Raw genomic sequence first — 27,864 nt, forward strand, 5'->3', positions numbered from 1 at the left:
AGGAGACATGCATGGCTCAGAGTGTCAGGATTCAAACAAGAGGTACAAACCTCGTTACTTAACCAACCTTTTGATGGGAAAACACTTTTTGGCACAGGGACAGATGAGGCCCTAGAAAAAATGAAAAAGGATACAGAAACGGCTAAATCAATGGGAGCATTGCAACAGCCGACACAAAGAGGTTCCTTTCGCAGATCCACCTATAGAGGAGGATCCAAAAGTACAGGTACAAACCAACAGCAAACCTCTTTTACACCTACATCACCCAGAGGTAATTCTAGAGGTGGATACAGGGGTAACAACAACAAGGGTAGAGGTCGCGGAAACAACAACAACCGCAACTCTCCAACCCCAAAACAGTGACTTCATAGAGCTTCCCCCAGACCATATAACACCGGTAGGGGGACGCCTATCACAGTTCCTACCTGTCTGGGAAAACATCACATCAGACAAGTGGGTAAGACAAATTATCCAACATGGTTATTGCCTAGAACTCACAGCTACCCCACCAAACATCCCCCCCAAACAGCGTCCAATGAAACAAGATCACCTGACACTGTTAAAACAGGAAGTAATATCACTGCTAGAAAAGCATGCCATAGAGAAGGTTCCACAGCACCAACAGGGAACAGGAGTATACTCCCTATACTTCCTAATCCCCAAAAAGGACGGGTCTCTAAGGCCAATACTGGACCTAAGACCTCTAAACGCATACATAAATTCGGAACATTTCCACATGGTCACGCTCCAACAAGTACTTCCTTTACTGAAGAAAGGGGACTTTCTTTCTACACTGGATCTAAAAGACGCTTACTTTCATATCCCTATTCACAAAGCCCACAGGAAATACCTCAGGTTTGTGGTAGAAGGACAACATTATCAGTTCAAAGTCCTCCCATTTGGTGTCACGACGGCACCAAGGGTGTTCACAAAATGTCTGGCAGTGGTAGCAGCTCACCTAAGAAGACAACAAATTCATGTCTTCCCATACTTGGACGACTGGCTAATAAAAGCCAGGTCACAAGAGGAGTGTCTGCAACACACACAAAAGACAATTCAGCTACTACACCAGCTAGGGTTCACGGTGAACTACACAAAGTCACACCTACAACCAAACAAAGTTCAACAATATCTGGGGGCTACCATAGACACAGAAAAAGCCAAAGTGTACCCCAACCCAATCAGAGTCCAAGCAATGCTTACAATCATTCAGAGATTTCAGCCACAACACTCACTAACAGCAAGAGTGTTCATGCAGCTATTAGGCATGATGTCATCCTGCATACTGCTAATACCATATGCAAAACTACAAATGCGTCCGCTACAAGAATGCTTAGCGACAGTGGAATCAGGCTCAAGGACAGATTACGGATCTGGTGTTGGTAGACGACCGCACACACCGCTCTCTGAAGTGGTGGAACAGAACAAACATTACCAAGGGGCGGTCGTTCCTAGAGCCAATTCCACAGGTGACAATAACAGCAGACGCATCGCTCACCGGATGGGGAGCACATATGGACAAATACACAGTACAAGGAAGGTGGAGTGTGCAGGAAAGAACACTGCACATCAACTATCTAGAACTACTGGCAGTGTTTCTAGCATTGAAAGCCTTTCAGATACATGTTATCCACAAAGCAGTCCTGATCAGAACAGACAACATGACAGCAATGTATTATATTCAAAAACAGGGGGGGGCGCACTCTCTCCAATTATCCAGACTAGCACAGGAAATTTGGAGATGGGCCATTCCTCAAAACATCTATCTGTTAGCCGAACACCTACCAGGAGTTCAAAACCAGATAGCAGACATCTTAAGCAGACAGTCGGAACAAATACACGAATGGGAACTGCACCAACAAATACTGCAGCCATTCTTCCAAAGATGGGGACAACCAGAGATAGACCTATTTGCCACTCATCAGAACGCAAAATGCCAAAGCTTCGCGTCCAGGTACCCACATCACCTGTCGCAGGGCAATGCGTTATGGATAAATTGGTCCAACAAATTTGCATACGCTTTTCCCCCTCTCCCACTAATCCCATTAGTGGTCAGGAAACTGCAACAACATTCAATGACCATGATACTAGTAGCACCCACGTGGGCAAGACAGCCGTGGTTCACCACGCTCCTGCAACTCTCACAAGTGCCACATCAAAAGCTACGAATTCTACCCATGCACCTTACACAGAACCATGGAGAAATAATGCACCCAGATCCAACTCAATTGAACTTAGCGATCTGGCTCCTGAAATCCTAGAATTTGGGTACTTAGATCTCCCCCCAAATTGCATGGAAATAATTAAACAAGCGAGACGTCCAACCACCAGAGCATGCTATGCAGCTAAGTGGAAGAGGTTTGCTATACACTGTACTAATAACAATATCAACCCTCTAGACGTATCAACAAGGGAGATTATTTGCTACTTGTTACACTTACAGCAATGTAATCTAGCGTACACATCTATCAGAGTACATCTAGCAGCTATAGCAGCATACCTACAAAACAGGCAGCGCATATCACTGTTCAGAGTACCAGCGATAAAAGCATTCATGGAAGGTCTTAAAAGAGTCATTCCACCAAGATTACCACCTTCCCCAGTCTGGAACCTCAACGTAGTACTCACCAGACTAATGGGGCCACCCTTCGAACCTATGCATAGGTGCGAAATACAATTCCTTACATGGAAGGTGGCATTCCTTATAGCCATTACCTCACTCAGAAGAGTAAGCGAGTTACAGGCATTAACAATACAAGAACCATTCCTACAGATACACCAGAATAAAGTGGTTCTTAGAACAAACCCAAAGTTCTTGCCTAAAGTAATTTCAGCATTCCACATCAATCAGCCAGTGGAATTACCAGTCTTCTTTCCAAAGCCACAGACGGTGGCAGAAAGGGCTCTACATACACTAGATGTTAAAAGAGCCATTTTGTACTACATAGAAAGAACACAAGACTTCAGGAAAACTAAACAGCTATTTGTAGCATTTTCCCCAACACATAAGGGCAATCCTATCTCTAAAGCAGGCATCGCAAGATGGATTGTAAGATGTATACAAATATGTTACATTAAAGCAAAGAGAACATTAACTGTTCCTCCTAGAGCTCATTCCACAAGAAAACTAGGAGCATCTATGGCATTCTTAGGGAACATTCCCCTAGATGACATATGTAGAGCAGCAACTTGGTCTACACCACATACATTCACAAAGCACTACTGTGTTGATGTACAGGCTGCACAACAAGCCAGAGTGGGCCAAGCTGTATTAAAAACTCTATTTCAGACAGTTGCGACAGACACTGGTGACCACCGCTAGGGAGGTAACTGCTGTACAATCTATTCATAAATGTACCATCTGCAGCCCATATGCCTCGAACGGAATATGCTACTTACCAGTATGCATCTGTTCTTGGCATAGAGGGCTGCAGAGTGGTACATGCCCTCCCTGCCTCCCCGGAAACCTGTGTCTGTCCCAACATTATCTTATTTAGATACATTTACATGGGCATATCTTTATGTACTACACTACACTACTCCATCTAACCCTACTATGGCAAAACAATCTAAGGATGGAGCCGATGCCCATGCGCACTAACACCGAGAGGAGGAGTCACCTATGACGACAAAGACTTCTCCAGAAGAAAAACAAAGTGCAATCATCCGAGCCCAACACCAGATGGCGATCTATTCATAAATGTACCACTCTGCAGCCCTCTATGCCAAGAACAGATGCATACTGGTAAGTAGCATATTCCTTTTTTAAGATATTGAAAACACTGAAAAAACCCCACCAGAATGTACCAAAAATAGAAACTGAAAACAGGAAAGCCTACGCACAATTGACACCAGGATGGAAGACCTTTAAAGCCTCTGGAAGAAAGTGACCGAACTTGAGGATCAAAATATCACCCTACAGTTGAAGCAGGAGGATTTGGAAAACCGCAGTTGGCGGAACAACCTGTGCATCAGAGGGGTTCCATTGGGAATGGAAGGGAAGGACATTTTGACTTACACGGCAGATCTTCTGAACGCTATTCGGGAGAGTGAATGCACCTCACTGCCCATGCTTGACAGAGCACATCAAGTACCTGGCCCTTGCAACCGCCCCGATTTTATCCCGGACATAATCCTGATAGTTCACATTTTTGCGGACAAAGAGGCCATCCTTAGAAAGGTGCAGGGGGTTAAGTTGGCCTCCTACAATGGACTTTCAATACAAATATTTCAAGACCTTGCACCCTCCACACTCCGCCAGAGGAAGGAATTCAAGCCTGTAACGGATAAGCTGAGAGACCTTGAGGTTAAATATCAGTGGGGCCATCCTTTTGCCCTGCTGTTCACCTGGGAGGGTAGACGGCGAGTTCTTCGGTCCCTGCAGGAGGCACAGCGGCTCCTGCATCTCCCCGTGAACTCTGATGACGATGACCTCCTATCTTCCCGAGCGCCACCCGGCTGGCGCACTCCGGCAGGAATGGTCCACACTTCCTCCTCCTAGATCTAGACGCCACTCACAGGGGCTTGAGTCTTCCCAAGCCTAGCAGGACATCATCTACCACATTCGCTCCTTGAGTGGCTCCCCATCTCTGACGAACTAGCTGCCCTCAGTCACACGACGTTCTGCATCATGGCCTTATCTCTGGCCGATGTCTGGCGGTACTCCCAGCCCAGGCCTGGTGGCTAGATTGATCCTTGCTTTTCTCATTACCTCAGGATACGGACGGTAGAGACTCTTGACTCCCTGTGTGTCTGCCGCCCCCCCACTTCGAAGTCCCACAGGAGAGTGATTTCTTCCAAATGGCCTGCCTTCGGGATCCCAAGCGGTGCCAGATAGACTCTATATTGACTTGGGCCGGTTCTTGATTTGTTCTCTCTCTTTTCTCTATCTCTCCTTTTTTTCCCCTCTGTACGGCTCTCCTTGGGTGTCCCTTGGCTGGAGGTTGTGTTGGTGCAACCCACTAGGGGTGTGTTGAAGAGTTTTCCATGGCTATGTGGCTTCAGCCGGCCCTCTGCTCCTGACCTTTTTTCATCTTCTCTGTTACCACTCTTGGCCGCTTGTCTCCTCTTCCTTGCTGCTCAATCTTTGGGGCTGACCTCTTCTAGTTCTTGGAGGGTATCTTTTGAGTTTCGCTGGGGTGTACATGGCTGGGTTTGGGGCTTGGGAGGATCTGGGTTCTGGAAGGGTGGATGGGCCGCGATGTATTCCCCTACCTGTACTATGACGAATACTGTCACATTCCTCTCTCTTAATGTGAAAGAGCTGAACTCCCATAAAAAGTGTCGTCAGGTATGGCGCTATCTGCTTCAGCATGACCCTGACATGGTTTTCCTGCAGGAGACCCATTTACTCCTCACTGACACCCACCTCATGTCTCACAATAGGTATCCCATCCAATATTGGGCATGTTCTCCTTCCAAGACCAGCAGGGTGACCATTTTTTCAAGTCTGGTTGGCTTGAGGCATCCCTTAAGTGTATGGCCGATGAGGGGGGGGGAGATTTCTTAAGGTTCCCATGGTCTGGGGTCGGGGCACCTGCAGTTTTGTCAACATATACGCCCCTAATCAGAAACTAGACGCATTTCTAGGCTTGCACCTTGGGGCCCTCCTTCGCTCCCTTTCTACCCTGTACTCCTTGGAGGAAACTTTAACCTGGTTTGGGACCCCGAGCTGGATCGTACTACGCAGACTCACCATGCTGCTGGGGTGATGTCAGCGAAACTGCGGGATGCCATTACCTACTTCGGAGACACTTGCACCCGGACTCGCGGGATTACTCTTTCTTTTACCATGTGCACCACGCCTATTCGCGTATTGACCTTTTTTTTCCTTTCGCTTCCCCTGGCTCATAAGCTGCGAAAAGCAAAAATCTCTGATATCTCTATTTCTGATTACGCACACGTCTTCCTCACGCTCCAAACCCCTGATGTCCATAGAGAACCAGTCCCTCGATGGAGGCTACCCCCCAGGCCCTCCGGGACCCTATGAATGTGACCGACATTCACAAGGAGATCGAGGCCTTTTTTGTAACCAGCTCCCTTTCTGACGCTCCTGAGGATGTTCTTTGGGATTCCTTCAAAGCCACTATTCGGGGGGTCATCACCTCAATCTCCATCGCCCGGATCAGGAAGGCACGCCTGGTTGAATCCACCCTTTCTAGGAATATTAATGATTTGGAACAAGCGGCGTCTCGCTAACCTTTGTGGCCAATTGCGCTAACAGCGTACTAAAAAGGCGGAACGACTCCTAGTCAAACTTAAACAAAAAATTTATAAGGCCGGAGATAAGGTTGGGGAATGCAGTGTACGGCGCCTCTGGGCCCAGACTGCCCAATCTCACATTGCGAGGCTCAAGCGACGGACCATCTCGGAGGTAGACAAGGGCCTTACAATGGAGGCCATCTATAAAGATCTCTATGTGCATACCCCCGGACTCGGTCGAGGCTTTTCTCGACTCTTGCCCCTGGGACCCTATTGATCCCTACTTCACGAAGTTACTTGACGACCCTATCTCTCATGAGGAAATCTCTAAAGCATTAAAACAGCTCTCGATAAGCAAAACCCCGCGCCCTGATGGCCTGACGGTCACTTTTTATCGGGTCTTCTACCCACAACTGCGGGATCACCTGCTTCATCTATTTAATAGCTTTACTGATCACTTGGGCCTCTCTCCTACGATGAATGAGGTGGAAATAGTGCTTATCCCCAAGCCTGGCAAAGACCCAACCCTGCCTGCCTCCTTCTGCCCTATTGCCGTGTTAAACACTGACGCCAAGATATTCACGAAAATCCTGGCAAATCGACTGGAACCACATCTTCCGGGTCTTATTGATCCCAATCAAGTAGGGTTGATCCGCCACCGTCAGGGTACGGACAATATCCGCCGGATAGCCCACCTCCTGGAGAAGACTCGCATCAGAGATATCCCTGCCTGCCTGGTCTCCCTGGACGTAGAGAAAGCGTTCGACCACGTGGACTGGGGCTTTCTTCTGGCAGTTCTTCAGAAGGTTGGCCTGGGACCTGGGTTTGTTTCTAAATTAATGCCACCCTATGCGAGGCCCACCACTCGCATCCGGTATAACGGTTCTATCACGGCCCCTATACATCGCGGCACCCGACAGGGGTGTCCACTCTCCCCTTTACTGTTCACCCTTGTGGTTGAGTCCCTGGCTATTGCTATACGTCACAACCAGGGCATACGGGTATCCCCATGGGGGGCACTGAGCATAAAGCCTCTCTCTTCGCTGATGATCTTCTATGTCTGTCCTCCCCTTCTACCTCCCTCCCTGCAGTGGCAATGCTTCTGGGGACCTTTGAAGCCATCACTGGCTATCGGATAAATCTTGCGAAATTCTAGGCTCTTAATCTTATGCTCTCTGCCCTGGAGGTCCAGGGGCTGCGAGACTTGATCCTGGTGCACTGGACTGACGAGTCGATTTGCTATTTGGGCCTGGATTGGACTCCTACCCTCGCATCTTGGACCTCTTCTAATTGGCCCAGATATCCGAACGCTATTCGCGAGGAAATGCGTAGATGGGAGGGCCTCGGCCTGGCATGGCTAGGGTGACTCAACACCATTAAAATGTCTCTTCTTCTCAAAATTCTTTACCTGTTTCAATCTCTCCCTACTCCTATACCACACATGGATGTTCTGGCTTAGTATATTTATACGAGGAAATATCGCCCTCGCTTCTCCCACAAAATTCTCATGCTTTCCAGGTCCCGGGGTGGCCTTACCTGCCCCATTTTGCAGGAATATTACTGGGCCTGTCACTTCCGGTTTATATCCGAATGAATTGTCCCCGAAAGAGAGAAGCACTGGTTCCACATGGACCAGGCGGTGTCCTGTAGACCCTTGTGGGACCTAGCTTGGCTCCCGCGAGGGGCCCGCCCTCGCCGTGACTTTATAGCTACTCCAACGAGAACAGTCTTGGAAATCTGGGATAGACTGGCGGTGCCCCGGGGCCTTACAATGTTTCCTTTCCCCTAAAGCCCCCTAACGCGTAACCCTATGTTCCTCCCGCCTTGCAACCTCAGGCTTTTTATGACTGGACCGTAGAGGGATGGCGAGTTATTTTTTTCAGGGCACTGCCTTTCGTACCTTCGACCAGTGCAAACTATTCTTTCATCTCTCGGAAAACGCGCGTTTGCAATACTGCCAGTTGCGGAATTGGCTTAGCTCCTCGACAAATGCCGGGAGGCGACTAGACGGCTCACCCCCTTCGAATCCTTGGTTCGTAGGTTCGAGGGCTCTGTCCTTCAGCACTCCCAACAACTTGCACCTCATAGCTATCAGACGCGTGGGCCTCTGACCTGGCCACTGGCGTTTTCCCGGAGGAGTGGGCTTGCTTGTGGAGGGACAGCCCCATGGTGTATCGTAGCACCCTCAGCGCGAATCCGCATACAAACTGATGAAACAATGGTATTATACCCCCACCCGTCTCCATCGGATGTTTCCAAACTCCCCGCCACTCTGTTGGAGATGCCAGAATGATAGAGGGGACTTCCTATCACATCTGGTGGTTTTGTCCTGGTTTGGCGCTGTTTTGGAAGGAGGTCCTAAGCCACATTAAAGAGGTGGTGGGTTTCCCGATCATTTCCACCCTTTCACTAGCAATTTTGGGCATGCAACCCGGCACTCTGAAGGCCATGAACTCTGTGGGCTGGCACCTAATCCTCCATCTATTGGGAGCAGCATGACAGTCCATTGCCTCCTGCTGGAGGCGGCCTCATCCTTCTCCTATTGCCGCTTGGTTTCTCCGGCTATGGGATGTCCTGTCCTTAGAACTACTCACGGCACTGTTCAATCACACAGATGCCCCATTTGACCCCATCTGGCAGCCACTTTTACGCTACTTCACTAAAACCGAGCATTCCTGCATGATGCCCAAGGCTGCGCGCTCTGCAGCTGTTTGACGACTACCTGGAGCCCTTCTCTCGGGGTCGGAAGCCAGAGTCCCTGGAGCAACTCCCTAGAGCAGGCAGACGGGACCCTTGTCCTGGAGGTCACAGGCCCCTACTCTAGGCCCCAGCCCCCTCCCTCGCCCTCCCAGAGCCCTCTAGGCCCCACCTCTCCCTCCCTCCCCTAGCGGGGCACACCCTTAGCTGTTCTATATTCTTTCTTTCTGTTCTTACCTCTTCTCTGACTCTTGTTTCCCTCTTTCCTCTGATGTATGTTGTTTGGTATTTTATGTATAGCAAAGATTATTAGTATTGGCGCAGTGCGAAGTGTTTCCTTCCTCTGAGGTGGGGGTTTTGTTCTTGTTGGGGCCATGTTTGCTTAGACCCTTTTAACCTCTCACCTGATTTGCTATGCCATTCCCCTACTGGGGTATCGAACTCTGGTTTGGCTGCTGTATTCTTGCTTCTCCCATAGGCTTTAAGCCCGGAACTGTACCTCTATACCAGGGATTGTGGGGAAAGGGGCCGGTCTGCTGGGTCGTTCCTGAGATGGTAACCTACTGTACAGCCTAGCCAATGATGCCATTCCACCGTTGTTTTCTTTCACTGCGACATGTGGCTTCTATTTGCTTGTATTCAATAAACAAATGTCAAGCAAAAAAAAAAAAAAAAAAAGATAAAGGACTCCTCCTTACAAACAACAAAGGTCCTATCAAAATAATAACCTGAGGTCATATCAAAATGCCAACCTGAGGAACGAAGAGAACATCACCCAATCAGGTTTCGTGTGTTATAGATGTGGAAGCACATCTCATACTACAAGATTTGACAGATGTCCCGCAAAATCAGCTAAATGTTTCGAATGTGGAATTATAGGTCATTTCTCTAAAGTTTGCAGACGAAAACTTTTCAAAAAGTCTTGTGTTACCGGTATTACAGATAATGGTTCAGACTTATCAGATAATAATGATGATGATGAATCTCCTGAGAACTCTGACATTATTTCCGCTAGTACAATGAAACATGTTGTTGTAAACATTACCGGTGGTGACAGTAACAAAGCTTGCATGATTTCTTTTGGTGGTATAACTCTGCAGGTTGCAGCAGATTCGGGATCTCCATTCACCATCATTGCTCGTTTCATTTGGGATGATAAATTCGCTAACAGCATTGGCTCTTATTTGCAGCTTACTGATGTAAATCCAGAAAGTTTTACTGGACAAAAAATTGCAGTCAGTACTCGTAGTCACAAGCCACTTTTCAAAGAGAGTAAGTGGGTAACCGTTGTGAATGGTTGGATAGATGACCCAATGACGGACTTGAAAGGAACTCATACTCTTCGACTCCGGCAGCCCAAGGTGTTTCCAGAGATGCACATAAGAGACAGGGCCTTAATTGTCAAAGAGGAGGCCAATGAATCTGTAGCCCACTGTGTGCCAGGCCAAGTAGATGCTTTGATCCTACCCTGGCGTGAGGTCTCCATTGCCTAGAATCGGGTTCAGTGGAGATGGGAACCTCGTCAGAGCCTTTCGTGCAGCCACTCGATCCCACACCTCAAGGGTGGTCCTAGTGTCAGGGGAAGAGTACAACCCCCATGCCCTATGCCCATGTCGCAAGATCAGAATTTTCCACAGGCAATAGCCCACCACCCCTCTGTCCATGAATAGCCAATGTTTCTTGGAGTTGTCACTGCTGCAATCCACTAAACTTCGAAGCTGTGCCGCTTGCTAATAATGTAGGAGAATAGGGACTCCCAGGCCCCCTTCTCGGGTCCAGTTGTAACTTTGTTCATGGCTCATACAAAGTCTCACTCTAGCCCAGACAAGGCGATTGAGTTCCCCTTGCTGGGACTGAAGCATGGCCAGAGGCGATTGAGTTCCCCTTGCTGGGACTGAAGCATGGCCAGAGGGGGCTCAAGTGGAAGGGCCTGAAATAGGAAAAAGACCCTCAGGAGAACGGTCCTCTTTAATGCCGCCATCCTTCCAAGCCGATGATAATGTTTCCATTGGGCAAAGTTGCATGGCAACTGCCAAAGCAAAGTCTAGTAATTGATAGATGCCGTTGCTTTCGCTGTTGGAGCTAACTGGAACCCATGTAAGAGATTTAGGTAGGCGACCATTGTAGCGGATATTGGGCAGCTGGTAGCATGGGTGTTAGCCGGCGACACGAGTGATTAAGGTCTTGTGACTTCTAAAATTCTGTACCCTGACCAAAATCCTTAAGCTCCACCAAAAAGGCCGAAAAGGCCCTCATCGGGTCATCAAGCTCAACAATCACGTCATCGCCATAGAGAGTAATTGAGTGATACTCCCCATTGAAGCGCAGCCCACTAATATTCGGATTCTCATGCACCCACTGAGCCATGGGCTTCGTGTAGAGTGTAAGAAGCTGGCTCTTTATATAGTGGATCAAAAAGAGGTACACTGCGTAAGGAGTCCAGGTAAAACCCCAAAGGATTTACAAAGGTACAAATGAGACCCCGAATGCTCTCTTTTGTGGTAGTCTGGGTGATCAATTAGGCATATCAGAGGGTAGTGCTAAGCAATTATTGCACACACAAAGGCGATAAGTGAGACACACACTCAATAAAGAAAAACAACACCAATTTATAAAAATAACACATACTTTTATATGAATTTAGATACCAAGGTCATTGGAATCAGGTTAATACTTTTCAATTTATTATTTTTTACAGTTTTCTGAAGTTGACAGTGCAGTTTTTGGGAGTGGTAATGTTGGGGGGAAAAACATACTGAATTTGAGCACTTAACAATGACTTACGGTACCAATCTTCTGGACTTTAGGTGAGTATGTGGTTGAAGGTCCGAGGTTTCCTCAGGGGTGGGGGGCACTGGGGCGGGTGGGTGCTTTTCAATGTCGAGTGCCTAATGCTATCTTACGGGGGAAAACTTGTACTGCATTCAAGCGCTTCACAGCGACCTACAGGACCAAACTCCTGGACTTAAGGTGAGTATGGGGCAAGGTCCAAGGCCACACTAACAGGTCACCTTTGGAGGCTCTGAGGCGTCGGGGTGCAGATGTGAGTTACGGCTTTGGGTATCCCATTCACTGTAATGGGGAACGGTCCAGTTGCAAAGAGGCTACAAGCTGGGACAGGGATATCAGTCAGGCTGAACCAACAAGGGGGCTCCGGTCTGATAATGCATTGGAGACACCTTTTGGCCTTTTCTCCGGCCAGGTGCAGAGGTGTTCTGAAGCATCAGGTTTTCGTCACCAGAGACACTCAGGGTAGAGGGGAGCTGCACAATGACACTACAGTTGATGTCAGTGAGTCCACTGTGAGCCAACCCAAGGTGGGCTTTGTCTCTGAAGGGTCGAGGGACCACGCTGGCACCATTGGCTTACTTCAACTAGGAATAGGGGCCACGGTACAGTGGTGCTTTTTTGGTGTCTGGTTTGCGGCAGTCTGAAGTCCTCACCGTTCTTTTGGAGCGCCTTCAGGATGCAGGGAAGTAGCTCTGCTACCCCACAGAAGTTCTCCGTCTTTTTTGAAGGCAGGCATCCTCCCAGGATTTTGGAGGTGCAGCAGCTGCAGGACTAGACAACTTTACCACAATCTGGTGGGAACAGCAGACACGCCAACGGGGTTGGCGCCAAGTCAATTGCTTCTCCACAGTCCTTGCTTTTCGCAGCTCTTCAGTGTCCTTTTCTTCTTAGGTCAGCAGGAATCTGATTTCCCGGTGCCAGGAGCTCCCCTAAATACTAGATTAGAGGTTTCAGGGGAGTGTAGGGTAGTAGTCAATGGGCTACTTACGCCTGGGGTCACTATGCCCCCTACATGACCACTTCCTGTGGGAAGTGGGCATAGCCCTGTAACGGAGTTCCTAGTTCTGTCATCACCAAGATGACAGACTTATACATTATGTAATCACATCAGGTAGCCTATCTTCGAGGTGGAACTAGCCTGAGAGTGGACACATCTCTCGGACTACTAACCAAAGGTGATGGGCTCTTTGAAGCTCCCTGCCTTGGAATGCTAATTTAACAACCTTCTTGTAGAAGGTGTAAAACACCTCCTTCCAGAGCAGTTATTGTTCCTGACCTCCTGAGAGTGTGGACATTATCCCTGGGGGTCAGAAACGCATCTGTGATGGTAAGCTGGACTGGACCAGTTAGCCAGCACACTAGAGGACTGGTAGGTTTGGTGCTGATGTCTTGTTAGCAGGCATCAGTGCACTGTCATAGTCGAAGATCAGTATCTTGTAGCTGAAAAGGGGGCAAAGAGTGGGGGGGACAATTGCAACCAAAGCCCAGTTTCCTACAAAGATCAAAAATGAGGGGTGACAACAGACACCCCTGCCTTGGTCCTCGGCTGATTATAAAGGGAGCGGAGGTCTGACTATTGATCAATACCATCGCCTGTGGCCGGCCATAGATACTAACTACCCCAGTGCAAAACCTCTTCCCGAAACCAAAAGCATTGCCTCATTGCCAGTGCAGTCGGTCAAACTCCTACTAGGCATCAATGGCCTTAGCATAACGTCCCTCAGTGAGCTTTTAGCCTTGTCCACCAGGTGAATGATCCTTATAGTATTGTCGCTGCATTGCCAATGGGCCTGGTCCTAGTCCACCAACCGCGATATAAATGGGCCCAGCAGTGCTTCCAAAATGCTAATAAAGAATTTAACATCGATGTTAAGCAGGGATTTAGGGCGTTATGAGACACGTTGCCTCCGGTCTTCCCCATTCTTTACAATAACGACAATAGAGGCCTCCAGAATTGAGGGCGGCATAGTCCCTGACTTGGCAATTTAGTTAGAGCCTGGTTAGGACCGGGCCGAGGGCGTTGCAGAATGTTTTATAAAAGAGAGCAGGAAAGCCATGTGGACTTGAGGATTTTAAGGGGGGGGGGTGGAGGGGGCTCTTCTGTTTAGCATTGGCTGAGATAGCTTCCTCCACTCGGATAGGCTAATCCAGAGCATATGCATGTGTAGGCATCAGTCGGGGAGTTCAAATCCCTGCGAGATAAGTTTGGAGACTATCTGAAGGGAGGGCTTGCGCTGAATAGAGCACTTTTTAGAAGTGCTGGAAGCATGCCGCTATGTGGCTGTGCCTAGTGATATCAGCACCATAGGGCACCAGCATAGTGTCCACCCTTGCAGCCTGTCTCTTAGCCCAGAGGTTTTTAGCCAATAACTGTCCAAATGCATCTCCCCCAACATAGAGGGAATGCCGCAATCTGAGTAGCACATATTCAGCCCGGTTAAGTCCATGTGCTCAATTTTGCTGCATGCTGCTTCTACCTGTTGTGAAACTCGGGGTGGGGGGAGGGGTTCAGTACGTTTATGAATAAGCTCCAGCTCTTTCACTTCTCTCTGCAGGCCTTCCCGCTTTTCCTGCCAGATTTTATTGGCTACCCCTGATATTGTATTCAATTCCCCTATATACCTTTGTTTAGGGTCTTACACAGTGTAGCGACAGAATTATCAGTGGTATCGTTGAAAGCCAAAAATAAGCAATCGCTTGTGTGATGCGGCTCACCGCATCAGATTTCTGTGGCAAGCTCTTCCTCATTTGCCATGCGACCCGCTGTGCTGGAGGCACCCCAATAGTGAGAGTCACTGCCATGTGGCCGAAAGGGATCTCGGCTCAATCTCAGTCATCTCCGCCAAGGCCCTGACCTCACTGGTGTCTAAGAAATAGTTGAGCAGTATTCCTAGGGGCATGCGAATAAAAGGGGACGTTTCGGGTTTGGGGATGTTTGTGCTTCCTGATGCCCAGTGTGCCTATCTGCTGCAGCCCTTGTGCCCCTTCTGGGCAAAAGTGCTATAGTATGGCCATAGCGCTACACAGATCTGTCCAAGTCATTACTAAAAACAAGGTTTAGGATCCATCCACCCCCCAATCAAAACTAACGGGTCCTGGGAGGTAATAATCTCAGCTATGGCGTGCTTTAGAAAGCGGTCCTGGCTTTCATTGGGAACATATAAAGAGGCCAAAGTAAAGGTGAAGTCCCCCAGATGCATCCGGTAGGCTATTACTTGTCCTTTTATGTCCCAATGTAGGCCCCACTGTGCTGCCAAAAGAGTGACAAACTAGAATTGCCCCCCTCTGTTGTTTTGGGGGAGGCAGAGGAAAAAAACTGTTGCAGGAAGGCTTTGGATTGGAGCCTATGTCATTCCCCAGGTGCCTAATGCATCTCCTGCAAGAGACCGAGGTCGACCCGGCCAGCTCCTGATAAGAGAGAATCACTTTGTGTGGTTCAGGTTCTTAAGACCCTTCACATTAAGGGTGATGACATTCAATTTATTGTGAGTGTAGAAAAAGTGATATAACGCAGTGCCAACGGACCAGGGCCTCTCTTGATCCCCTCTCCTTTAGGGCTGGAGTGTGCTTGGAAGAGCTATGCATGCTTGGGGACCTAAGGCGTAGTGAGCTCCTGTGAAATGTGGGTACCCCTCAACACCCCAAGCATGAACTATAAACTAAGTCCTGTTAAGAATCAAGGCACTGGCCAAAACCAGAAATCCTCCAAAAGAATCCTGGGATAAGGGGCCATCAGAGTACCTCTAGGATATGCCTCCTGCCCCATACCCACCCCCTACCCCCAGGACCCACCCCCACATCCCTGCTGGTAATGCAGAAAATCATCAGGTATGAGTGCACATCATGTAATTTTCAGTTGTTCAGGTTCGCCAGTCAAGGTGTCCAGTACTGCTAGTGTCTCCAAGGCCATGGTTGTGTGGTCTGGTCGCTGTCCTTTAGGAGAGATTGAGCCCTTATTCCATCCAAAAATTTATTATCCTTCCAACCACTGGAGCTGTTCTGTGGGCTCGCCACCTCCTCCTTCGCGTTGTTCAACAGGTGGCAGGTTTCACACAGGGATCGCAGCTGATGCAGTTGTCTGTCCCACTGGAATATTAGGCAAAATGGGTGCCCCCATTGGTAGAAGATGCCTTTGTAGTGAAGAAAGGTCATCACTGGATGGAAGTTATTGCATTTCTAGTGCGTGAGATGAAAGCTCTTGATAATGTGTCCGATTGTGCCAGCGATAAAAGGAAAGCATGTCTTTGGCTTTGCGGAGTATTGTCTCTTTAAGTTGGACATCATGGACACATACTAGAAAATCAGAGGGACAGGTGTTTTCTTGTCTGGGTGTCCCTACTGTGGGCTCTATCAAGTTGCATCTCTGTATCTGCTGGCGCTTCAAGAATCTGAATGAACAACACCCTCACATATGCTCTTATATCTGTACCTTCTGCCTCATCTAGTTCTCTTCAGTTGCCTGACGCAAACGTCTGGTCTCGGGGAGAAAGCAGCAGGCTCAACGCTTTCAGGCAGGATTTGTGAGGCAGGAGAGGCATGCTCCGCTGCCACCACGCACTCCCCTCTAGGTTCTCACTTATGGTTTCGTGCAGCTGATTCATGTGATGCTCCATGGCCTCAATAAATCACTGTGACGAGCCACTGCTGTTCCAACCTCTCATGTTTTTTTAGTTCTGGGCGTGGTAGAGTAGAAGCCACTGGCCCTAGCATTTGGCTCCAAGGCGTCCAGCACTTCCGGCAGGGGCCCTCACATGTGTGGCGACACACCGACAAGCTCTAGGGCTGATCCTTGGAGAGGTATGGCTGGTGCACTCTTCATCTCGCCGGGACAGCCGTCATCTAGTTTCCCTTTCTGGCGGGCTCAGTTGCACTGCTTGAGCCTGCCCAGGGGGCTCTAGGTTACGCATTTGGTTTCCTTCAGTGCTCGTTGTGGTTTCTAAGTTGATACTGCACTCTACCGCCCAAGCAATGTTAGGGGGAATGGGTGCTAGGCCCCCGACAGCAGCAGGCAACAGAAAGACAGAAAGGCACATCCTACCCGTCCTCCATCCTGGACACCCTCCCTGGCCAGTCCAATAATGTTGTTTTAAAGCATCACAGATGTTCGCTTTTATCAAGATTGTTCATATTATATTCTTTTGTATCCCAAGATGTGGGACTTCAATGGTCAATTTTGGTCATTTTTTTCAGCGCATGTTTATTAGGTCGAGGCTAGCGGCAGTGCGCATGCACTGCTCGCTCTGCAAGGCATGCTTTAGGGGAGTATGCTGTGGAAGCCTTGCCCACTCTCCCCCCATATTTTTCATTAGCTGGTGTCATTTTCCTTGGTAAATGCTGGCTTCCGATTCATTATGAGGCTTGTTAGTCCCTCCTTGTTACCGCCTTGTCGCCATTAGTTTTCCGCCCATAGCGACTGGACCTTTTACTTGGCACGTTACACGGTGGGCTTCCCCTTAGGGGGTCAGCACTATTTTGTTTATGGGCACTTATGGGGACAATGGCAGATGCTTTTTTTTGGTATTTGTTTCCTGAGCGCAGTACCCGCTTTAGGGACACCGCGCTCAGTTTATTTATTTATTAATATGTAACTTTCATGTTGAGTGCGGCATCCACTTCTGGGACACCGCACTGTTTTTTTGATTTTTTTTTACTTTCATAGTGAGCGCGGTGCTTGCTTCAGGGACACTGCGATCTGTTTTTGTTTTATTTTTTTTACTTTAAAACTGAGTGCGGCACTGGCGGCCCTACAGGGATTCCGAGGCTGGGATGCCATTGGCATTTCGGCGCTGGGCCACGTCATGAAAGGCACGACCCTCAAATCGTTCCAAGCCCTGAGAGAAGAATACGATATGCCTCGAACCCAATTCTTTAAATACCTACAACTCCGGCACGCCTTGTCCCCCTCTTTGATAGGCCTAGACTCGTTGCCTGAATTCAGTCCCCTTGAGGCCAAGGTGTTTATGGGAGAATTGGGAAATAAGAAAATATCCAATATATACCAAACCCTAGTAACGCACTGCTCTTCTCCACTAGATAAGCTACGCACTGTGTGGGAGGAGGACATAGGTACCTTGGAGGAGGAAGACTGGAGGGAGGCCCTGGAGGCTCCGAGAGGAGCAGCAAATGCGGTGCGCCTGCGCTTCATTCAGTTTAAATACCAGCATCCAGCCTACTATACTCGAGTTCGACTGTGGAGAGCTGGTCTGATTGCCTCCCCCGAGTGCCTGCGGTGTGGAAGCGCGGTGGGCACGTTTATACATACGGTGTGGTCGTGTGTGAAGCTGGCACGGTTCTGGACTGGTGTATAGAATTGCATGTCTGAGGTGCTGGGTTGGGACCTCCCCCACTCGCTGAAATTGGGCCTTCTTCATGTTATGGAACAGGTCGGATGGAACATATACAAACGCCATCTGTTGCTTCTAGGCCTCACGGTGGCCAAGAGAGATGTAGCTCGGGCCTGGAAAGACCCCAGGGCTCCCTTGCTCGAGGTGTGGAAGAGGGGCTTGGACTTTTGTATGGGGCTGGAACGTCCGGTCTTCGAAGCCAGGGGCTGCCCCCGAAAACATTTTAAAATATGGAAGCGATGGGCGGACTATAGAGGGCTGTGGTTGGAGCCGCCAGCGCCACGAGATACTGATGTGGAACATTTGCGGGTTGATCCTGGGTGAAGAGGGGTACACACTGATTGTGATTTCATGAGCTTTTATGTTTGGACCATGTAGACACTGTGCGGGGGGGGGGGGGGCGGGATCCGGGAGGGAAGGTACGGGGGGGGCGTGGGGGGAAGGGAGTTGGGGCGTATTCTTTCACCTCAAAATGTTGATTGCAATGCTAGTATGTGATGACTATCTATTTGCTCACTGGTCCTCTGGTTCATGGGGGCAGTGTCCTCTTTGTAATGCTTCATCGACATAATAAAATCTGTTCTGGAAAAAAAAACTGAGTGCGGCGCCGATTCAAGAAAACCGCGTTCGGTTTCTTATTTTTTCTTTTTTACTTTAGCACTGAGCGCGGCGCACGCTCCAAGAATACCATGCTCAGTGTTAAAGTAAAAAAAAAGAAACCGAGCACAGTGTCCTTAAAGCGGCGCCGGAGCTCGCTTTTAAACGTAAACAAGCATTTTCAATGCAGTAGGTCTCGCATTTAAGCGAGTTTAAGCTGGTGGCATTGTGAATGGCGATGACTTTTATTTATGTTTTAAAAAACAAAAAAAATAGGCACTGTCATTTACAATGCCAATAGCTTAGACTCACGTATATGTGAGACCTATTGCATTGCAAAAGCTTGTTCTGTTGAGTTGCTGTTCCTGGATGAGGTGTAGCGTGGTGGCTGAGGTCCCGATAGTTGTCTTCCTAGGTTTTCTAGAAGTGTATTTTTCAAATGCAGATCAAACTCCAACCCTAGTGATTATTGTATATGTAATATGTATTTTAATTAGTTGAGGCATTTGTAATGCCGAGGCTTTTCCACCACCAGATTTCTGCACCAAATCAACACTAATTGTGTATATGCAGTTAAAATCATGGTATCCATAAAGTGGTGTTCTCAGGGCTGTTGGTCAAATATTGCAGGTAAGGTGATTCCTAGTTATTTTATTTAACAGGGGCTGTTCATTTTATTCTGCAGGATTTTAAAATCATGCTTATTTAATTTGTTCCATATAATTTACTGTGGTAATTCTGTTATGCATTCCATTCCTTAAAGTTTTAGGTAGCATTTGACTGTAATTTTGCTTGTAACTCCTACAGGATGGAGCTCAGATGTGTGATTGCCATCATTCGGCATGGAGACCGCACCCCAAAACAAAAGATGAAGATGGAAGTTCGGCATCCCAGGTGAGAGACTGGCCCAAATTCCTCTCACTCTGTGAGGCGCTATCCATTTTGCCAGTCTGGCATTTTCCCACATGACTGCGGTTTAGATGATTGCTTTCATGGATAGATGGCCTCCCCTGATCCAAACATTATTACCTCCATGCCTCCAGTCTAGTCGCTTCCACCCAAAGTGTGGGGCTTGTAGGAAGGGGACTCTATATATAGTGTACCAAAATGAGGTGCACTGTGTTGAGAGTTCTGATGTCCCTTACTGGTGTATAGGGGCTTGCTTTAACAAGGTGCTCTGTTTGTAGTAGTGTGGTCAAGCCGCCTTAGGCTTATCGGAGGGGAGTGTTGTGCATTTGTTGCACACAGAGTCAATAAATGAGACACACACTCAATAAGGAAATTTAGAAAAATAACATACATTTTTATATTAATTTAGAACCCAAGATATTCTCGATTAGGTAAGCACTTCTCAAGTTAATGATTTTCAGGAACAGAGAAAATACAGCGATCAGATTTGAGGCATGAGCCTAGAATTCGGTAAAGTTATCCTATATGAGAAACACACTCCACAGTGGTATTTGCAATTGCTCAAGTCAACGGAAGAACCAAGAGCGCACAGCGTGATGTGGTGAACGTGACGAGAGCGAGTGGAGAGTGGCTGCGTTGAGTGCTCCGCAGGCGAATGAAAGCCAATCAAGCAGAGAAGGCGGAAGGCTGAGCGACTGTTGGCTGAGGACGGTAGGGATCTGCCTACTATCTCTACAACTTACGCTCCTTGGGGCAACTGTGAGCGGCGGAACGGACTATCCAGGTTAGAGCTGCGGTTTCTTCCGGCTGTGCGGATGCAGCCGGCGTTATCCCGGTGAGGCATGCGCGTTAGTGACGGTCGCTCCCGTTCTGTTTCTCCCTGCCAGCATTACCTACCTTTTTTTTTAATAAGACTTTATTAAGCACAAAATGCAGTTCACAGTTACAGTCAACGAACCAATGCAGTGAATATGGAATGACTGGTGAAACAACATCCAATAAGCAAACGAGAACAATGCAGGAATGTGGGTCATCCGAATTGTTCGAGCAATGATACATTGTGCCATTTTCAATACGATAAAACCATAAAGACAAAAATTAAACAAATGCAAAGGAAGAAAGGATACTCAATACACCAAAGGGTAAATCATATCAAAAATGTGCGAGAGTCATTAAGCAAGTCGAGCAGCACAGTAACAGGTACAGGCTCAGAATGTCGTGTCAAGTAATACGATGCCCACACAGCGTGCCACAGGTCAATGTGTACAGATCACCATGCAAGAGGAGTGAAGTTCCATAGTAGGCAAGCATCTCGCTCGGAAGCACACCGGTTCCCACGCCAATTCTCAACCTTCCCAACCACAGCAGGTCGTAGGACAGGGCCTGTATGTGATGCGTGTATAAGCAAGGTGATACCGGACATGCAGCCTGCGCCGCTCCCGCCCTAACCCACCCCCGTTGGTACAATGGAATGGAGGGATTGGGATTGCGTCTTCTGGGTAAGCTTCGCAACATAGCTCCGATATGGCCCCCAAATGTCTGTCGGGCGGGAAGCAGTCGGAAGCAGTGCCGAATACTCCACACTGTTAACATTGCAGTAGGCCACACTCCTGAGCCATGCGCCGACGGTCGGAGTGCGACGTGCGCACCAGAGCAGCGCAATTTCCCTCTTGGCCAAAAGGAAGCAAATGGACGCCAGTCTACGGAGAGGGCGTGGGAAATTCAGAACGTAGCCAAGCAACGCAATTTCAGGGGTATGCTGCAGTGTCATGCCCAGTATGTCACCCAGAACCCTGTGAACCTCCAGCCAATATGTATGCAGCCGCGGGCACGTCCATGACAAATGGGAGAAGTCAGCATACGGGGCGGCGCATTTGGGGCAACAGTACGGCCTACCAACGTCTATCTTGTGAGCAAGCGCAGGAGTGTGATACATCCTCCTTAGGAACTTGAAGTGTATAAGTTTATGCCTGCTGTTCATGGACACGTCTCTCGTGGCAGCGCAACACGCCTCCCACTTATCGTCCGTTATCTGTATGTCCAAATCGCCCTCCCATGCGGCGCGCACCGCAGCATCAGAGGAAGGAAGAGAGGCCAGGCATAGTTTGTATAGCTTTGACACCACGTGAGTACCCGCTTGGTTTTGTATTATAAATGTGAGTGCGGGGTCATCTGCAGGAGGCAATGGAAATGTGGGGAATTCAGCGCGAAGCATGGACCGGAGTCTAGTTAAAGTAAAAGCGTCCATAAATGTACGGGTAGTGAAACGGACGTCCTCTGTCAGGGAGAAAGCATGTCCCTCTGGAAACAGGTCACCAATCGTGTGTATTTGGAATTTGAAAAATGGGCGGCTAACCACCGACTCGCCAGTAATGGAGAGCCAGTGAGAGTTGGGAAGTGGAAGCGCAGAGGAGTACAACCTGTCCATGCGAAGCAGTCTCCGCAACTTATCCCAAGCCCAGCTCGTGGTGGACATCGGCTGTATGTCTTGCGGGTCCCGGGGGAGTCCCTTGGGAAGGACGGAGTTGAGTGGCACCGGGAGCGCCGTGTCGGCTTCAGGCCGCAGGTAAGGGACCCTGGCATCAGGGTGAAACCAGGAGTGTGCATATGAGCACTGTGCCACCAAGTAGTAAAGATAGAAATCCGGCACTCCGAATCCCCCTCTCTCATAAGGTAATGTCAACGTGCGCCAGGCCACTCGAGGGTTCTTGCCGCCCCACACCAAGCGCAGCAATGTAGAGCGAAGTTGTGAAAAAAAAAACCTTAGTAAGAGGGATCGGGATATTATTGAATAAGTACAAAAAACGAGGGAGGACAATCATTTTGACGATGGCAATCCGGCCAGCCATGGATAATGGAAGACGGAGCCACCGCTCCGTATTATCCTCCAAAAAATCCAGGGCATGTCCGTAGTTCAGTCGGACAATGGACACCGTATCAAGATGGACGTGGACTCCAAGGTACTTAACGGAGTCTGTGCACCATTCCAGAGGGAAAGAGCAATTCCATTGCACAGTGGAGGGGGTCAGTGGAAAAATAAGTGACTTGTGCCAATTTATCTTGAGGCCTGAATATTCGCCGAAGCGCGTGATCTCATGAATCAATGGTTCCAAATTGGTACTAGGAGCTCGAACATACAAGACTGTGTCATCTGCATATAGAGAGACGAGGAGTGGGCCAGTGCGGAATTGGAGTCCTCTGTGGAGGTGCTTTTCCTGGAAATGACGGACTAAGGGGTCCATCGCAAGGAGGAACAGGAGCGGGGATAAGGGGCAGCCCTGCCGGGTCCCTCTAGAAAGTGCAAAGTTTTCAGTTATAGTGCCATTCAAACGTATCCGAGCAGTGGGCGCTGAATACAGCAACTCTACCGTGGCCACAAACATTGCGGGCATGCCCATTCTCCGCATGATCGATTAAAAAAAAAGGCCACTCCAGGGTGTCGAACGCTCTTTTGGCATCCAGAAACACTGCAGCCGCCGGGATGGAAGGGTCAATTCTATGCAGAACAGAAAACAGTGTACGGAGATTTAAGGAGGTAGACCTGTGTGGGACAAAGCCGGACTGGGCCGGTGAGACAATGGTATCCACAAGCAGCGCCAAGCGGATTGCCAGAACTTTGGCCAAAATTTTGTAGTCAAGGTTTAGGAGGGACAGAGGTCTATAAGAACTACAGTATGAGGAATTGCGACCCGGCTTGGGCAGCAGAACTATGACCGCCTCCCGGAGGGTGGGGGGGAGAATGCCCGACTCCAACGCCTCCGCATATACCTCAACAAGTCGTGGCACCAGTTCCTCTTTGTATTCTTTATTAAAGTCGGCAGAAAACCCATCAAGACCCGGCGCCGAGGAACTCCTCAGTGAGTCTATAGCCTCAATTATGAAATCCGGCGTAATGGGCTCAGCCAGAAAGTCCTGCATGTTCTTCTCCAGGTATACCATGGCTATCTCGTTTAGATACGACCCCGGGTTGCAGTGATCCCTTGACAGTGTAGAAGTGTAAAGAAGTTTGTAGTATGACAAAAAGGTGTTGCAAATGTCGGGAGTGGAGTGATGCCGTGTGCCCTGTGAGTCGAGGATGTCAGTGACGTAAGCTGCCTGGTGTGGCGGGCGGAGCATCTGCGCCAGCATCTTGCCCGGCCTCTCTCCCTCGCCATACTGACGCGTTGTGTAGTGTTTACCTAAGAACCGTAGCTCTCTGTCCGTAGCGTCCCTAAACTCTAGCAGTAACTCGAGGCGTTTGGCCTCTCTGGCCGGTGAGGGATCCCTGAGTATCTCCCCCTCCAGTGCGGAGAGTTCAGCCTCTATGCGGGTTAAAGTGGTGCGAGTGTCACGCAGGGCCCCGATATGTTTGGCAATACAAACCCCGCGGATGGTGGCCTTAAAGCCCTCCCATAGCGTGGCCCAGGAGGACACAGAGCCAGTGTTAATGTCAAAATAATCATCAATGGCCGTACGGACCTCCTCAGTAAAAACTGGGTCCAGCAGGGCCCTGCCAGGGAAAGGCCACTGCTGTTCATAGCCACCTAGTCTCGGGACCGCCAGTGTCAACACCACAGGAGAGTGATCGGATAGCGTGCGCGGGGGAGTGGAGAGATCTTCCACCCACCCCGCCACGCCTGGGGAGAGTAGCCAGTAGTCTATTCTGGTGCTAGTGTTATGAAAACCTAAGTGGTGTGTGTAGTCCGGGGCGAGTGAGTGCAACCTGGCCTCAACATCTATCAATGAAAAGTGAGAGCAAATGTCCGCCATCACCGAGCGGGCAAGCGGTTTGCAGTCAGGGGAAAGGGAGGTGCTGTCTCTACCAGGATTCAGCAAGAGGTTGAAGTCACCCCCCATCGCCAGTAAATCGATGTCGGAACGTAGCAGCATAAGCTGTAGGTTTTGGAAAAAGGCCGGTGAGTCCACATTGGGGCCGTAGACACCCACCAGTGCAATATTGTACCCATACAACACGCCAGAGATCAGCACATATCTGCCCTCATCGTCAGTCTTGCTATCAGTCAACACAAAGGGAACACGCTTGTCGACCAGAATCGCTACCCCTCTTGCGTAGTTACTATAACACGAAAATACTCTGTGTACCCCATCCCTTGGCCAATGAATTAGTGTCTGTCTGTACAAGGTGGGTTTCTTGTAGGAAGAGGACATCCACCTTGTAACGCGCTGCATAGTTCAGAACCTGTTTGCGTTTCCGCGTGGTGTTCAAGTCCCGAACATTCCAAGTCATCAGCGTCAACCTGGAAGGGCCAGCCTGAAGACCTATCCTGGCCATAGCGCCACACCAAGGTCGATCAATTGTAATCGTGCATCCGACAAGCCATTCTAATGAATCCCGCTACCACACACAAACAAAAAAGACCACAAAAACAACACACATCCCGTCCCCCACCCACCACCCAGCCTCCCAACATCCCAGGGGAGGCAGACCCCAGTCAAGTGTTGAAACACAATAGAAACTACCAATTGTGAAAACCATAATATGAAAGAATATACTTGCAGTAAAAAAAACATTAAACCCCAAAAGAAATTATGCAAGCAGGCGTACGCCATGGGGGGTAGCAACGCCACGCCACGCGGGCAGCCCGGCAAAGCGACCACATAGTCAATGTTCGTACAACAAAACCTGAAAGAACACAACCATTAGTAACAGAACAAGTAGTGTTCAAGGAGGAAGAGGCACAGGACTTTCAGCCCTGGCCGGTTTCGGCAAAAAGGTCAGCGCTGGACTGTGTGTCATTGCGTGGTGGAGAATGCGGCCCGGAGCCAGAGGGAGATGATGAGCCTTGTTTTTTGTAGCCGTGACAAAAGTCTTGCGCTTCCGCTGGAGAGTCAAAGATGCGGAATCTGCCATTCACCTCCACCTTCAGTCTTGCCGGATAGAGCATTCCGTACTTTAGGCCAAGGTTACGGAGGGCGGATTTGACTCCAGCATATTTACGACGCGCTTCTTGCACCATGAGTGTAAAATCAGGGAAGAAGGACAACTTGCTGCCCTGCCACTGCACTTCTCCCGCCTCCCGTGCAGCGCGAAGCGCGGCGTCTCGGTCGCAAAAGTTCATAATTCTGCCTAATATAGGCCGGGGTGGTTGTCCAGTGTGTGGTTTGGGCCCCAGTGATCTATGGGCACGTTCGACAACAAAGCCAGCAGTGAAGGTGTCCTTACCAAATAGTTCAAGGAGAAGATGTTCAACAAAGGTATCAAACCGGCCTGTGGCAGTTGTCTCCGCCACACCAAGGATTTGAATGTTATTGCGCCGGCTACGCGCTTCCAAGTCCTCGTTTTTTATGGCCACTGCTTTTAGAATTTTCTCGACACGCTCCAGCCGTTTCAGCGATTTCGCGGCACCATCCTCCACATCCGATATCCTGGACTCTATTAAGTCAAGTCTACGATCGTGAGCCTGCACTGTGGAGCTCATGTCAGAGAGCATTTGGTCGAGAGCGTCAAAGCGAGTGTCCAGAGCCTTGAAGCCAGCACGCATTTCTCCCATCATGGCGGCCATCATAGACGCAGCGTCTCCCGCGTCTACAGTGCCAGCAGCCCCCGAGGCTGCCCCAGGCGGAGGGTCCGTGGTGAGAAGGGACGTCTTATCGAAGCTGAGTTTCCGCTGGTTCGGATCCCTCTACCCCATCGCCGAGACTGAATGAGAGACGCAGTAGCAGCGGTGACCGTTCACGCGCCAATCAGCAAGGTGGGTAGCAAGAGGCCGCAAGCAGGCCCGCGCTCTGGTAGGCCCCAAGGATGTGGGCAGTGTCTGACAACGTCCGGCGAAGGCAACGAAGGCTCGTTCCGTATATGTGGCGCAATGGTGCCCAGCAGTCGCCGATGGCCAATGGCAGGGTACAATCGAAGGAGTGGTAGGTGGTGCACAGCTGTGGTTGAATAGATTCAAAGTTCAGTTAAACGATGTGGTGGGTGCACAGGTGGGTGGTGTCTCTGACTGAAACACTACAGAAAATGACGAAGTTGTGTATGCATAAGGATATGCAGATACATCCCCACTATGGCACACCAGTTGGACAAAAGATGCCTTTCAATGGTTGATCATTCAACAACAAACTTCTACTAAAAAGAGAACTTGAATGGATGTTCCGCCTACAGAAGCCTTTTGGCCTTAATGACCGTTTTGAATATAGTTGTTATCTTTAATGTGTCAGATTGCTCTACATTGTCTCTTTATTGCTTATGTTTCCTTTAACTTCTTCATTGTTGATGTTTTCACTTAAATCCCACATCCTCAACCAGATCCTACTTTCTTCACTTTTCCCTACTCCAAGATGGCGTCATGATCTCTATCTACCCTAGTCCGTCTTCCAGTCCTTTTCCTATTTCACGTCTTCTCGGTTAATTTCCCCACATCCGGATCACTCGCGTCCAGCGTTTTCACCCTTTGTAGAACCTGTCAGTAACGCTCCGCGTTACATCGAATTTCAAGTAAGTCATTTGCCGATTCTTAGTCCGCCACGTTTTAATACCCGTCATTCACGTCCTGATATCGTTAAATTCACACTCCGTTTTAGTCAATAGCTGGCACCACCTTTCACTCGCCCCCCCGTTTTTGTACAAGCCAAAATGTCCCCACTCATTGATAGACACCTTAAATTATTTAGTTCATTACCGCGCCCCTCACCCTCCAATCCTTACACATCTTTGTCTTCTTCCTAGTACTCCTTGAGAAAGGGCACCGCCCGAAATGCATCGGAGTAATGCACTTTGAATGTTCCTCATTCTGGAAATTACCCAATAACATTGGATTGATATGAATGAAATATCGACCTTCCGATGAAAAAATAAGTTGTTTCAATAAATTTCTACACTTTGAATGATCAACCATTGAAAGGCATCTTTTGTCCAACTGGTGTGCCATAGTGGGGATGTATCTGCATACACAACTTCGTCAATGGCAGGGTACAGCAGGGTACAGTGCAGGCAGGGCACTGATGATGAAGCGTCGTTTTTAGTGGCCCGTAGGGCGGGGAGCGACCCTCTCCTGACACCAGGCTCAGGAGGAAGGGGGGGAAACCAGGTGTCTCACCAGGCGTGCGTGGGGCGGGGCCGCTGGAAGTCACCTGGGAGCGCCGCCGGGGTCCCCAGCTGCCGCAAACCCCGAGCCCCGCAGCCCCCAGACAAGCGCACCCGCCCGCCGCCCGAAAACCAGCGCGGGCCCGCAAATCGAGGCCCCGATCCCAGCACCTCCCTAGGCCGATTGGCCGCGGTCGCGCCCCAGGAAACAGGTGCCCCAACCGGGGGGCCCGCGGAGGAAGGGCAGCGCGCTAGGGGGCCCGAGGGGAGCAGCTGAGAGCAAGATGCCCGGCAGCCGAGACC

At 49.4% G+C, this 27,864-nt stretch overlaps 1 protein-coding gene across 21 annotated transcripts in view; it reads left to right on the forward strand.

Moving 5' to 3' along the window:
- Positions 1 to 27,864, forward strand: part of PPIP5K1 (diphosphoinositol pentakisphosphate kinase 1) — a 1,366,868-nt gene that overhangs the window by 513,939 nt on the left and 825,065 nt on the right. For all 21 annotated transcript variants that reach the window (XM_078683299.1, XM_078683308.1, XM_078683288.1 and 18 more), the window contains one exon: positions 19,437 to 19,523. In XM_078683299.1, coding sequence (XP_078539425.1) covers positions 19,437 to 19,523 — 87 coding nt within the window. The remainder of the gene's footprint in view (positions 1 to 19,436; positions 19,524 to 27,864) is intronic.

This window comes from Lissotriton helveticus, chromosome 3_1, assembly GCF_964261635.1.
Source record: "Lissotriton helveticus chromosome 3_1, aLisHel1.1, whole genome shotgun sequence".
In the NCBI taxonomy this organism is placed as follows: Eukaryota; Metazoa; Chordata; class Amphibia; order Caudata; family Salamandridae; genus Lissotriton; species Lissotriton helveticus.